Below are 14,926 nucleotides of genomic sequence, written 5' to 3' on the forward strand. Positions count from 1 at the left end.
ATCACTCTATGTAAATATGTTTGATTTTTCAAATCTAGATAATAATTCTTTAAAAAAAAAATCTCAACTTGTTGCTCACAGATAGAATAGAACATATTTCATATTTGTAAGTTCATAATATAATTCATACTTGCTAAGCTGTAGTACTCAAAAATTTATATTAACAAAGCAAATTTTAAAATTACGAACAACAAACAAATTCTCAAAAAATTTAAAACATAAAAAATGAACCAGATATTAGAGACATATATTATTGTGATTTTTTATGACTTTTTTTTTCAATTTTTTAATGACTGAAATATTAAAAAAATGTAAAAAATGAATCAAGAGATAGAATTTTGTTCGATTTTTTTCATAAATCTCTAAATAATTATTTAAATATTCTCACAACTATTTAAATCAAATGTATACATTATTTGTCAAATATAAAAATTATTTGCTACTTATAAAAGAAATAGTGTTTGTGTTCTCAAATTATTTGTGGGAGTTGCTTTCGGGCTAATTAAAATATACAATACACAGAGGACATATTGTCAATACAATATGTGAATGTATATACGTGGATGTATTGTTTCGCCTCAATAGTTTTATAAAATACCATAAAATTCAATAACTAAATATTACACCAAAAACTAAGTATTACACCAAAGTTTTACCAACTGATACTGTTTCTTTCATAGTATGTATTAATTAGATTCAGTCACTAGATTCCCCTAATTGGAAGACAAAGACTAATCCACTTAGCTTTATTTAAAGGTTTGTCACTGACCAATAAATTGTTACATACACAAAGCATAATTCAAACCCTAACACTTACTTAAACAAACAAATACACGCACTACTTGACCAATCCAAGTTGGTTAAGCTGAAAATTATTTGAAAAGTACAATTTGTTGATGCTTTTTATTTTTCCTTTTACTTTTCCTAGTACATTATACTTTAACCACTTTTGGGAGGCCAAAAAATTAAAATTTCTTCATGCCCTTCTAACAAAATTTACACAATTCACAAGTTTGTTGGACACTATTTCGGGGGCTTTACTTTACAGTTCAGGGTTTAGGGTTTAAACTTGACAACTTCAGGTCTGATTAGTTTCTCAAATCTTTTACTTCATTATTAAAAAAAAAAAAAATCCTCTGACTGAAAGTGTTATTTTTCATCAAACCAAAATCTTACATAAGAATTAGTGAATTACATGACATAAATATATCTAAGGATGCTCAATAAGCAGTAACCATAAGAATTTATGGCATGAAAATTACAGAACCAAAAAGGCACCCACCTATGTTTTTAGATTATAATGTGATGGTAAACAGAAACAGATTTTACTCAAAATTGGCATTTCATGCTTGGATGAAGAGGAGGTAACATGAACTTTCCCAAAATTTCACTCTTTCCACATATCTGCAAACTCATCGGGCTCCAGAGGATTAGACATCTCATGCATTTTCCTCCTTGTCTTTGCCTTGACCTTCTTTGCAAACTTCCCAGACTTCTTCCGTTTCTCCAATGCTCGAACCTGCGAGAAACCAATACAGTGAGGCCATGAACATAACCAGTGTCAATAGAACTATTTTCGCTATAAAAAATATAGATGGAGAGCATGCTAGTACCTGATTTGGTGACACGTAGAATGGATTCGCATATAATGTTGGCCCTCCAAAACTGCCACCAAATATCTTAATTGGGTTCAAGCAGAACCGCGGGCCAACCTAAATAAGCAATTAGAGCACAAGGGTTAATAAAGGAAGATTATAAATTGACAGAGCAATTCATAAATAACAATAAACAAATTTTCAGACCTCAACCAAATTCATTTGTTCAAGGCCTCCTCGGGGTAATTTGTCTGTCTCATTGTGAGGAACATCGATCTGCATGGAAAAGAAAAGTTTAGTTTGCGAAACATGGCTCAGGAAGCAAAGGGAAATCATGCTCACAAGCTACCATTCGTTTAATGCGTATATAAATGAAGAAAATGATGCCTCTATCTCATTTAACTTATTAAGACACCTCAATACATTAGGAAACATGGAAAATTATAATCACTAGATCAATATATCATGCCATCAAATTCATGGAAACTATATTCCTGTAATAATGCATTGGTAAGTGGTGACATGATGTGCAAGGCATGTTCATCTTTATCGAGTATAGTTTCTTTTCTCTCCTGACTTAATCCAGTGGTCAACTGATAAACACTAAACGAGTGGAATATCTTAAATAATTTTAAGGCAAACCTGGTAGTTCCGGAACCATATATGGTCATCAGCTATTGAGAAAACAAACACGTGATCATGGAAAGGTTTAGCTTTTCTGTGGTCTTTTGGAGTTTCAAATATCTGAAGAAAAGAAAGAAAGAGTATGTCAGCAGTAATCAAACTTTTCTGTATGAAATAATAAAGTGCATGTTCGAAGATTTGTGACAACTGCTCCATAAGATCACAAATACATCTTGAAGGTGCAAGTAAAACACTTTTTGAGAATAATCCTTGTGTTTATATGAAATAATTATTAGGAGATTTCTTAAAACTTTCTTCCAGCTGAAAATAGATAGACAATAAAAAAAATACTACTTACAGGAAAGAAACAAATCAAATACCTGTAATAACATCTCCTTTAAGAGTCTCCAATGTGCATCTTTTTCAAAATTTGTTGAAAATGTCAAAATTGGGCGGGAACCTTTTAGGTGATTTCCAGTTAATTTCAATTCCTCCATTGTGTGCACTGGAAACCAGTGAACAAAAAACAGAGATAAGAAAAACGGCACCGGAAAAGTAAAAGAACATAGAAGAACACAAATAATCATAAAGCAAAGTGCATAGCCCAGAGTCCAGAACACAACAATTATGGCGAGCAAATTAGCATCATGTAATATATGTAACTCTATATAAATAATCAAACGAGATAAGAAAAATATACATTACCAGCGCTAACTAAAAATTTCACAGACGGACCATTGGGGCATTTTGCCATCCAGAGATAAAGATCTTTTCCCTTCCTGCACTGGAATTCATATATAGAAAACGGGAAGTAAGACCGTAAACAGAATGCATCAAGTTGCCTATATTAAGTCATAAAAATGCAAAATTTTGCACAATCGCATATTACATCTGAATGATGTGACCAATAAAAAGTAAAAACCTACTTAGAACCCTATAGACACGAACCATATACTTTTCTAGCAAACAGCAGCATAGCATAACCACAAGGAACCTAATTTAAACAGATTGGTAATGAAAACGTTTGTGAAATAAATACCTCAAAAAACAAACAAGAGGAACAATTTTTTAGCTCAACAAGCTCATTCAATGTGGCCCCTTTAGATTCCTTCGATTCAACTTTGTTGTCCTTCTTACAATGAGGCAAAAGCGAGACCACATTCAACATCAAGTGCCGGTACCTAAAAATCAAATATTTGGTTTCCATATCATTTATAAAAAAACTAATAAAAAAAAGACAATTCCCGGGAAAAAAAAAAGATCTTCTTCAACATTTTGATCATAGAAACTTTTCTACAAGCACATGGAGGGCATGTGGTAGTACCTGAAATTGATACGCCTAGAGCAAGTGACCAAAACCTTCTCTTTGTTCCTGAATATAGGTGAATCATCAAGTTCAACATCCTTGACTTGAGAATCATCACCGTTGACTTCACTCTTATCCTTCCAACCCAAAAGTGTCCTTGCTGGTCTCTCTGGAGCAGCTTCATCCTTTTTGGGAACGGCCACAGCTGCAGTCTCACTATGCTTTCTCTTCTTCCCCATTATACTACTCTTCTAGCTTCAGCAAAAAACTGTGACGTACCCAACAACAAAAATCACAAAAAAGTTAACATTTTCAAGCTGACCCAGATTCCCTAATTTCCATTGCATTCATTTTACAGAACCATCTCAATGGTAAATGAAAAAACCATAGTGGAAACGAAGACGAAGGAAGAAGAAACGAACCTTGGAACTCGCGGTGGCGGGTTTCTCTGCGTTCGATGGCGATGAAACGAGTTGGAGAAGGAGCAAGCAGAAGAAAAGAGGGTTTTTCAGTTCTGGTTATTAGGGTTTTTCTTTTTTTTTTTTGGGTCAAAGGGATTTTTCTACTTACTAAAGGGCTATATTAATATTTGGGCTTCTTTTGTTTGGTTAAAATTTTGGGCTTCTAATTGGTCACGTTTGCCATTATGGGCTTATAAAAGCCCATGAGCTTTGTTAGACTACTAACCTTTTTATTGCCCAAGATTGGTTTCTTTTTTTGTGCATTTTGCTACTAATGGAGCGAGAAGTTCTAGATCGGAAAAAAAAAAAGATGTATTTTAGTATAAAAAAAGTTAGTGCTATTTATTTACCAACTATTACTATATTTATGTATTTGTTAAATAAAAAAAGTTGGTGGTGGAAAGACTATAACTTCTGCAAATCTCAAATATTCGAATAGAATTATCTCCAATAAGACAATACTAATAATAAAAAATTATTGTAATAACTTAAAAAAAGTAAAACAACCATGCTTTCTGACTTGGTTTGTTCAATTTGTTTTTTAATTTGCATTATTTTTCTTTATTTATTTAATTTGGATAAGAGTATTTTTTTTTTCAAAAGTTAAAGAGTGAAACTTGAACCCGTTGCTTCTAAGTGAGTATAAAAAGATTGTGTCATTTGAGTTATAACTCTTTGGTTTGGATAAGAGTAATGTTATAGGCATAACTTTTAGGCTATGGATTCCTTACTCCTATTGTTTTGTGGGAGTATCATTAACCCACCTAAAAATATTTACAAATTGAACCCCATTTTTTTATTTTAAAAAATATTCATAATTAAATATTGACCCCTCAATTTATTTGTATTAGACATTTCTTCTCCTTTTCCTTTTGATTGCAAATTCAAAGAAGGGAGAGAAAAATCTAACAATCCTCTTTCAATCACCATCGTCATTCTCTCTTTTTCTCCCTCCTCGGTTACTCGTTCTCTTCTCCACCGTGCTTGCTCTACTAGGGTTTTTGCCCCTCTTTCACTTACTGTTGCTTGCTCTATGATCCTCTCCATCCGCAGTCTCGCTCTTTCTCTGATCGTCGCCGCCGCAACACGCCTCCGCCGCAACAGGGTTCGGCCGCCGCACCGCAACACTCGGGTCCACCATTTCACTGGTTTTTGTCGCCTTTCTGTCTCTATTCTTCACTAACGACTCTGATCTTTGTCCTTCTTCCTCAACCTCTGTCTTTGCGACCTACTCCTCTAAGGTTCCATTTTATGTTTATTTGACTTATTTCCTTTTCTATGAAAATTTTAAGGAAAAACATAAAATCACTCTGTTCTTAAATGTGCCATTTATCTTAAATGCATGAAATTTTCAGTAAAATAAAACTTCAGGAGATAAATAAGTTACCCCTAGATTAAGAAGATAGATGACTGTAAGACATTTACTAAGTTCTGTTAAATAGTTGGAGCTTAAGAAAATAAAATAACTACTTTACTTCAATGGCAGATTAAGGGTGGACAAGAAGTAGAAACCAGAACATGATCTTCACATACATGCATTTAAGAGGTAAAAAGGAGAGGACAGTGAATCCAAGTTTGAGTAGCAGTGACTATACTATATTTTTTTCAATATTTATCATCTCTGAAGTGAATTTTAATATTTTATTTTTTTAATCTCTTTATTTTAGAATAGAAAGGCTTGCCTTTTCATGAAAAAAGGGTCCTTTACTAAAACACTAGGAACACTAAAGGAAATGTGTTTGGTAATACATTTAGTATAATATGATGAAACAGGGATGGTTGAATAATTATCATTATGGTTAGCATTGGTTTTAGAAGTTTCTTGTTGCTTCTAGCAATGTAATTGCCTTTGCATGCCTTCTTGATGTGAACTATTTTTCCTTAAAGGTATATTTGAATAGAGGAACATAATTGATTAAAAAGCTCCTTCATGAGATCCTACTCAGTGATAGAGACTCTAAAATTATGTTTCAAAAATTTAAACTGTTAAATAGAGATACATTCTTTAACTCCAATGATGGTAATAATCTTTAAATGTTTATCATTGATTTTATGCAACCTTGCCATGGGTTAGAGTAACGCTTCTGGTTGTCTTTTATTCTGGATATGTGAAGACATTGGACAATCTTTGTTCTTCATTCTTGGCTTTTTCCTGCAATGCTTTATAGATAGATAATGTTATGTTTATGTTTTTGTTGAGGTTTATTAATATTTATTAAAAATAATTGCTGCGTACACATTTGGTTGATTTTATCCTTTTCAGGCAGATTAGAACTCCTTTCTCAAGACACACTAATGCTTAGCCAGTGGCTATTAACTTATTATGACTAATGGCACAGTTTAGAAGATAACATTTCATCCTTTTATTGATTTGGATGCTTGTCTCAAAACGAATTTGATGTTATTTATCACTTATTTCTATAAATGTTGATGTTACTGTTCTTCCAGGCTGCCAACCATCCTTAAGTTACTTACAATATCGATAATTTCCATTCTCATAACTTGATGTTTTAATTTATGCATAATTATGCATGTGGAAAGTTTTCAAACAACAAATGAAAGACATGCTTCATCATAGTGATCAAAGGGCATCGAGTTGAAAAAGTCTAGTGCTTCTCTTTATACGTTTCCATGCCAGATTGCATATGTAAACAGGAAGAAGCAAGTAGAAATTGTAGTTCTAGGAAATGTATGATGTTTTGAGTGTAAATATATGGCCTTTAGGAACACGTTCAATACCTGTAATTTATTTTTGTATCATTTAGTTCGATTTTCTTTTTTCTTTTTAAATGTGGTAGAGTTATTTTAAGTAAAGTATATAAAAAGGCCATGAATTAAGTGTTAATTGTTATTTTCATTTAAACTCAACAAATGGCACTTAAGTGTACATTAAATAATTGTAAACCTACACAGACACGTTCCTGATTCCTGAATGTTGATTGCTGAATCATTCTTGGATCCCCGCTGACTGCTGAGCTTAGCATGGCAATTTGATTGCGTGAAGGTTATATTGAAGGCTTATAATTTTGGTTCTTGATTTACCAATTAGAGGTAATCGATATTTGCATGAGTTGTCTACATGACTACTTCCAATAATGGCATTCTGAGTTTTGATCTTATACATTGCATTGGATTTCGTGGTAAAAGTTTGTGGAGTGGCAACATGATAATATTTTCAGATTGCACTGTATATTGTTACAGCTACAATTACAACTATATATATATAATGCGCTGTTTCATTGAGCCAATTCTAGGCTCTACTTATTTGTTTGGACTAATTAGAAGCAATAAATTCCTGTTTTGTTTCCAATTTCATTAAATACAAAACTCAAATTATTTGCATATACTTGTGCAGTTATGGTATTAATGTGCTTAGTAATGTGGCTAGTTATATTTTTCATTGATTTGGTTTGATTGTCTGAATGATAGTAGTTTACTAGTACGAAATTGTACGAAATTGTGCAAGTAAATGGTTTAGTGGTATACAATATTAAATGGTTTAGTGATTTACAACCGGGCAAGTGCTGCTGTATAGAAAGTAAAATATTTGTATAGTTGTGAAATATGTACTATACATGTTATTTTTTATTTTAATAAAGAAGAGCTCATCATTAAAAAATAAAGAAGAAAAATAAGATAAATAACACTAATGATTTTGAGGTTTAATTATAATTATGAGTAAGTTCTTTCTAGGATAATGAAAAAGTGATTCACAATAAGAGAAATGAAAAATACATAATAAAAAAATTTGTCTATCCTATTAAATCTAAAAAAAAGATATGATTAATTGTTTCCAATCTCAGAAAAATTACTTGGGTGATCCAAATTTGTTTAATTTTATTGTTATGCTTCTTGTGCTAGTTGCTGAAGTCTGTTATACTTTATTTTTGACAACATTGCTGAATGTGGGATTTTGATACAATGCATTAAAGAATTGGCCACAAGATATCTTGCAACAAAATTTGTCAATATAATATCTGGATCAAAATCTGCCCACCATATTGGTATACAACAATGGAGCAGTCAAGGAAAATTATGTTGGCTTGTGTAATTTTGGACAAATTGAAAGGATTTAATTGATTTTATCTTATGATGCCTTTTGTGAAATTTGTTAGTTTAAACTCTAGAAATATTTAAATTTTAGAAACGTAATATTGAATGCATATTTATTTTCATTCTCCTCTCTTTTCTAATTGAAACTCATATGTGTTATTGTATTTTTGTTGTAATTCTTTATTTTTCATAGCATTTTAGTTCTAGCACATAACTTTGTCTAAGCTATTGTAATTTGTTGTTTGTGTTGCATTTAGAAATTAACATGATTAATTACTTGCCAAAACAAGATTAAGACCAATTCCTTTAGTGAAGTACAACTTGCCAAATTATTTTTGCAATTGTATATATAAGCAATCATGGGGTTAATTTTTCTATATTCTATCATGTCAGCAACTTATTAGTCAAACCAACAAAAATTCTCTTGAACTATGATGATGTACAATATCTATTCATACTTCACGGAGATCTAAAGATAGTTTATTTTGAAACATCCAAATGTTAACATATGAATTTGAAGCATCTAGGCAAAATATTATCTTTCATTCAATCAATATAACAATTTATGAAGTTACAATGTCAAAGACATTATGACACCACAATAATAATTTGGTGTAAAGGCTATGAAGTGCTACAGCAAATAAAGAAAAATGAGAAAAATCCTAACAAGCATACACACACATAGGCAGCAAGCCGATCATCAAGCTTCCTCTGACTGGTAATGTACATGAGCCATAGTACATAACATCCTTCACAGCGTTTGACCTGAAAAAATCATTTAGTGTTTTCCTGAAAAGCACATATCAGTTCTCAAAAGGAAGGTTTATAATAATACAATAACTAAAGTCTAAATCTTAAAAAAGAAATTCAGAGAATGATTAACAAAGAACAAAAAGGCTCCATCTTTACATATAAAATAAAGGAACTAGCTGTGCTTTAAATTCTATCTTATCTACATGGACAAAGGCACAAAGAAATTTAAAAATTTCTAAAAGTTTAAACTGATAAGTTTCACAAAAGACATCATGAGATAAAATCAATCCCTCAGTCATCCTTATTTTATTTTACTTTACCTAGAAAATCAGCATAATTGGAAACATCATTGACTTTCTAATGATACAATCTCTGAAATTTACTCATAATCCAATAGAAACATGCATGTCCTTACGGAGTCTTCCCTGTTATATATAAGCAGCAATCATTTAACTAAAATCATTTATATTCAAATGCTACAATAGATTAATATTTCACTATTCAGAACTCTATTTGAGTTCTTATAAATTTAAATCTTTCTCAATATTCCAAAGATTTTCTTGTAGTCTTAAACAATGACAATATTCACTTCAGATTCTTCGATATTAATGTGAGGATTTATCCCAGCCATATTTATATTTATGACTTATAAGGCTATGCTCATGCTTCTAGGAAAAATAATGGAATCAAAATATCAAATGGTGATTTCTCTTTCAAAGAGAAAACAACACTTAGGCAAGCACAATTATGTAGTGAAGAACAAGTTAAGACTTAAGACGTTGAAGGTTGTGCTTGATGTCTTAGGAAACAACACTTGAAGCTATTGATTAATAAAAAAAACATATATCATAAGCACTTGAAAAAGTTTGCTGCCAAATGTATCAATCTATAACTGAGAAATGCACAGCTCTATATTTGTAACCAATCCTACATCATTGTCTAATACACACTTTCCCTGCTAACCCCCCAAACTCTCTCAAAGAAACAACCATGCAAATCATGCATACAGAGGATAATCATGGGACCAATGCAACATCTATTCTAACTGACATTTGCACACTTCTCAGAAGGCATACTCTGGCAACGAAGAGCATTCAAATTCACATAAAATTTTCATAGAAAAGGAAATAAAGTAAAATAAAATAAAATGGAACCTTAAAGAAGTAGGTCGCAGAGACAGAGGTGGAGGGAAAAGAACAGAGATTAGAGTCGTAGAGAAACAAAGAGGTGACAGAAAACAATGAAGTGGTGGACCGAGTGTAGCGGCAGCGGTGGCGGTGGCGGTGTATTACGGCGTCGAGAATCAGAAAACAAGCACTGTACAAGACAGAACGATCAACTGCGTGGATGGAGAGGATCAGAGAAGAGCACGACACAGAGAGAAGATCAGAGAGTGAGCTACTGCGGAGAGGGAGAAACAAGGAACGACGTTGATAGGTAGGGGGTAAAAACCCTAGCAGAGCTCTGGTCTTTTTTTTTTTAAATTCAGATTAAAAAAAATAGGATGAATGTGGAAAACAACAAAATTTAAGAGGCAAATATTTAATTATTTATTCTTTCAAAAATAAAAAAATGGGGTTCTATTTGTAAATATTTTTTCTATGGTTAATGATACTCCCACACAAAAGTGGGAGTAAGGAATCCGTTGCCTAACTTTTATGTACATTATTTTTATACATATATCTTTTGTTTTTAAAATTAATTAAAATATCTGATAAGGAACGAAAGAAAATAAAAAAAAAAAGTTGCCTTTTATATTATAAAAAAAAAATAAACAAACAAAACATGAGCATTCAATTTCAACTAATATTTAGCAGGTTGTTAAACAAATTTAGTATCAAGCTACTAAAGATTAGTTTTTATAGAGTTTGAATTTTGGATTTTCTAATTAAGTTTTAAATATTATATTTTTAAGAATTTTAAAATTTTTTATCTTAAATATTAGTCTCTTGTTTAAGAATATTATATTTTTTATCTTTCATTCTAGATAACTTGAATACACTTAATATACACACAAATTCTTTCTTCAGTTTAGTCTCTTATTTCTAACATGGTATCAGAGCTATGATATCCTCTTTGAAGAGGATAAGTTGTTTTCCTTGCGGTGAAATCACCGTAGTTTTTGTATTTTTTTCTATGCCATTCTTCTTTTCCTTTTGTCACTCCTTTGATGCTTTTTCACCTCACCGACTAGCCTATTTTTTCTGTCTTGTGTTTTTTTCGAGTCGAATGATCAAACACCATTGTCATTCGCTGCTTACCTATTCTCATGAAGAAATCATATAGTTTTCGCTCTCTTTCGGCAGTTTCATCTGCGTTCTTTCGTGGCAGTTTCGTCTGCGTTCTCTCGTGGTAGTTTCGTCTGCGTTCTCTCGTAGCAATTCCGTCTGCGTTTTCTCGTGTCAGTTCTGTCTGCGTTTTCGTCTGCGTTTCCTTGTGGCAGTTACGTCTGCGTTTCTTTCCGGCAGTTCCGTCTGCACTTCCTTCAGATAGCGGCAGTTCCGTCTGCGCTTCCTTCAGACTAGCGACAGTTCCGTCTGCGATTCCTTCTGACAGTTCCGTCTGCACCCGTTTTATCAGTTTATGTAGTTTTTTTTTCTTTATTTCGTTATTTTAAATAAGTTTTAAACTCAAGTTGGAGTTTGAGGAGGATGTTAGAAGGGAAAATTATTGTAAAGGACCGTTAGAAAGATTTAATTATTAAAAAAGACTTTTAATATTAAAATTATTAAAAAAGATCAAATCTTTTTATAATATTAAAGAAGAACAACCAAATCTTTCTATAAAGAGACAAATATATCTTTAATTATTTTTTATTTATTTTTTATAATTTCTATATTAACAATTTTTTTTCTAAAATTTTAGTAATTTTTATTATTTATTTATTTATTTTTTGACTTTTCTGATCTTTTAGCTTTATTTTTCTCTTTGGGTAAAGATCACAAAATAAAAAAATAAATAAAAATTATTAAAATTTTAAGAGAAATAAAATTTATCAACATAAAGATTATAATTTTTAGAGACCCTGCATTTTATATTTTCTTTGGGGTATAGCATTCATGTTAATTTTTTTTAAGAGGTCTCCCCATACTCAATTAAGAGGTCGCGGGTTCGAGTCTCTTATCTTTGGTAAAAAAAAAAAAAGCATTCATGTTAATTTAGCCATTGAATTATAATAATAAAACATGATCTAAATTCAAAGGTAATTTACGTTAATAAATAGAAATTAAAATTATACAGATGTCCTACATAAAATTATTTGATTACACATCTGTTTTAAATATATCTATATAAATTAAATTAGATAAATTCAATTTATTAATAAGATAAAATATCTAAATAAATCAAATTAGGCCATTTTAATTTATTAAAACAAGTGAAAAATTATATCTGCACTACATTCTTTAATAAATCTAATCAATCCAATTCAATTTATTATTATAGAAAATACATGATAAATTGAATCAGTTCATAAACTCAATTTACTATAATACATAACACGAAATAAGTATTATTGTATAAGTATCTGAAGAATAATTATTAATTTAAAATTTTAGAAAATAATATTTAGTAAAAATGTTATTAAAATTTTATTTTTTATTATTATTTTAGTAATTTTTATTATTTAAGGAAAAATTATAAAAAATAAATAAAAAATAATTAAAGATATATTTATTTCTTTATAGAAAGATTTGGTTCTTCTTCTTAAATATTATAAAAAGATTTGGTCCTTCTTAATAATTTTAATATTAAAGTTCCTTTTTAATAATTAAATCTTCCTAATGGTCCTTTACAATAATTTTTCCATGTTAGAATATAATTAGGATCAATTAGTATTATTTAGTATATCTGAATATTTATTGTAGGAGATTACGTCTTTATTATTACGATTCTCTTAGTACCTATAAATACCCTTTTATATCATATCATTCTATACAACTTGAATATACACACAAATCCTTTCTCCAGTTTAGTCTCTTGTTTCTAACAGTTATAATATTAGATGTGTAATATTAAGTACTCAGTAGATTCTTTCAATTTTTTTTAATTGTTTGATAAAATGTAATCTCTTGTCATTCAATATTTTCTTATATATTTTTTCTTAATCCTATTTAAAGGGTGTAAAATAAGAAATTACAATTTACCAAATAATTTTAAAAAAATGAAAAGAATTCATTCTCTTTTTTCAGGTATATCATTATTTCTCTCTTGTGATATTGATATGAGAGATTTTTCACCACATTTGGTAGGAGACAATTTGGTCACTTTTTTTAGCGTTGCATGAAGTTCCTTTTCTGCTATTATTGCTAGCTGGTGTAGGAACTATCTATAGAGTTTGTGGAGATATTTGCATGCAGCTTTAGAACTTGTGGATCATATATAAAGCAAATTAAAAAAAAAAAAGTTTACTTCATTATAATGTGTGCTTTGCTGCCACTTATTACAAGTTTTGCTTTTGAAAGTTGAAACAACACTTTCATCTAATAACTATTTAACTACTTTCTATTTCCCCTTACTTAGCATAATGCTCAGATAATTATACCTATAAAAGTATAAATATATATAGATGTTTATAAATATTTGAACTAAAATATAAGGCGATAGGGAAGACGCCGTTAGTAGTATTTGTAATACCAAATGATATTCTATTCCTAGAATTTGTATTTTTTTATAGATCTAACTATGAATATGTTAGGAATGAACCCATAATAGGAATAATCAATGTGAATTAAAAGATAAATATACATATATTTTGGTACTACTAATTGATGATAGCTAGATAGAATTGAATGGTTACTAATTAAGTAATTAACTAACAGATATAACGACTTAATAATTAATTTTTGGTTTAATTATTCTATATATTGATCTCTATAGTTATACAAAATTTATAATTAATTAGGTTTTTATACATTTTTTTTAGTTAAGTTTTTACATTATTTTTAACTTTTTAATTAAGTCATTTTTAGTATAAAAAATATTATAATTAACTGAATATTTTTCTGCAAATTGAAAGTATGTCATTCAATAGTTAAAATAATGTTAAAGGTGTTATTGGATATAATGTTGAGGAATTAATGTGTGGCCGTGTGGGTATACATATATATATATATATACAGAATTATGTCGAGGTCACAATCATCATGTTTAGTGTAAATCCCGTTGGATTAGTAGATAATTAGTTAATAAATTAGTTTTTAATAGAGAAGATTTGAAATTAGAATATTATATTAAATTAGGATAGAACTCATCGAAACGAAAATTTTGACACTAAATTCGAAGAAATCGGTCCAAGATTGAACCGAATAGACTGAACTGGTTGAACTGGGCCCAAACTGAGTCCGTGGGCCCAACCGGCCCATCACATTTAAGTGAGCAAGGTTCTCTCTTCCCCCATTTCAGCAAAAACTCTAAAAGCCATCAAGCAGGGGACAAGAATGAAGAAACCCTAACGCTTACGGCAAAATTCAAAATGCCGTAACTCCTCCGTCCGAGCTCCGATCGCTGCACCGTTTGCGGCCACGTGACCACCACATCGAGCTCTATGTTTCTACTAGAAAAATTTCATAAGTAACCCTCTTATTCACTTCAGCCTCTTCTTCCCCAATTTTTGAAAAAATTAAGTGGAGATATTGAATTTCTTTACTCTTTGATGTTTTAGGATCCAATTAGCTTGAGGAAAACGTTTACTCTTGCTTATGTGAAGCTTGAGTAAGGTGAGGATACTATAATTCTATTTTAATTTTACTGAATTTATGTTTTGAGTATTAAATTGGGTATATATGTGTTATAAGTGTCTATATTATGTTATGAATAAATAATTGGAGCTTGAAATTGTGAATATTGGAACTTGGAGGAAGTTGAGCCTAGTGTTTATTGAACTTTGGAAGGGCTGTGTTTGTTTTAAATAAGTTGCCTTTATCACTACGAGAAAATCGGCCAAGGTATGGTTTAGGTTTCTTACATTTAATATATAATGTTCTGTGAAAACTTAGACTAGATGATCATAGGATAGGTTGGAATGGATGTGTATATAATTATTGCTTAGCATCTTGTTAACTAGTTGGTTTTGGTTTGGTGTTTGTTAACTAGTTAGTGAATTGAATAGTTTGTTGATTATAGATTTGAGGATG

The 14,926-nt window shown here is 30.5% G+C and overlaps 1 protein-coding gene across 1 annotated transcript; it reads right to left on the reverse strand.

Annotated features, from left to right (window-relative positions):
* Positions 1 to 1,137: 1,137 nt before the first annotated feature.
* Positions 1,138 to 4,075, reverse strand: LOC107637372 (ribosome biogenesis protein BRX1 homolog 2). The gene is made up of 9 exons (XM_016340795.3): positions 3,948 to 4,075; positions 3,544 to 3,793; positions 3,259 to 3,400; positions 2,925 to 3,003; positions 2,600 to 2,724; positions 2,238 to 2,339; positions 1,803 to 1,871; positions 1,614 to 1,712; positions 1,138 to 1,519 (listed from the first exon to the last, which is right to left on the reverse strand). Exons 2-9 carry the CDS (start codon positions 3,762 to 3,764, stop codon positions 1,388 to 1,390), a joined length of 969 nt encoding a protein of 322 aa, XP_016196281.2. The 5' UTR covers positions 3,765 to 3,793; positions 3,948 to 4,075; the 3' UTR covers positions 1,138 to 1,387.
* Between the last annotated feature and the right edge of the window lie 10,851 nt (positions 4,076 to 14,926).

This window comes from Arachis ipaensis, chromosome B4 (genome assembly GCF_059453495.1).
Source record: "Arachis ipaensis isolate K30076 ecotype BB chromosome B4, ASM5945349v1, whole genome shotgun sequence".
In the NCBI taxonomy this organism is placed as follows: domain Eukaryota; kingdom Viridiplantae; phylum Streptophyta; class Magnoliopsida; order Fabales; family Fabaceae; genus Arachis; species Arachis ipaensis.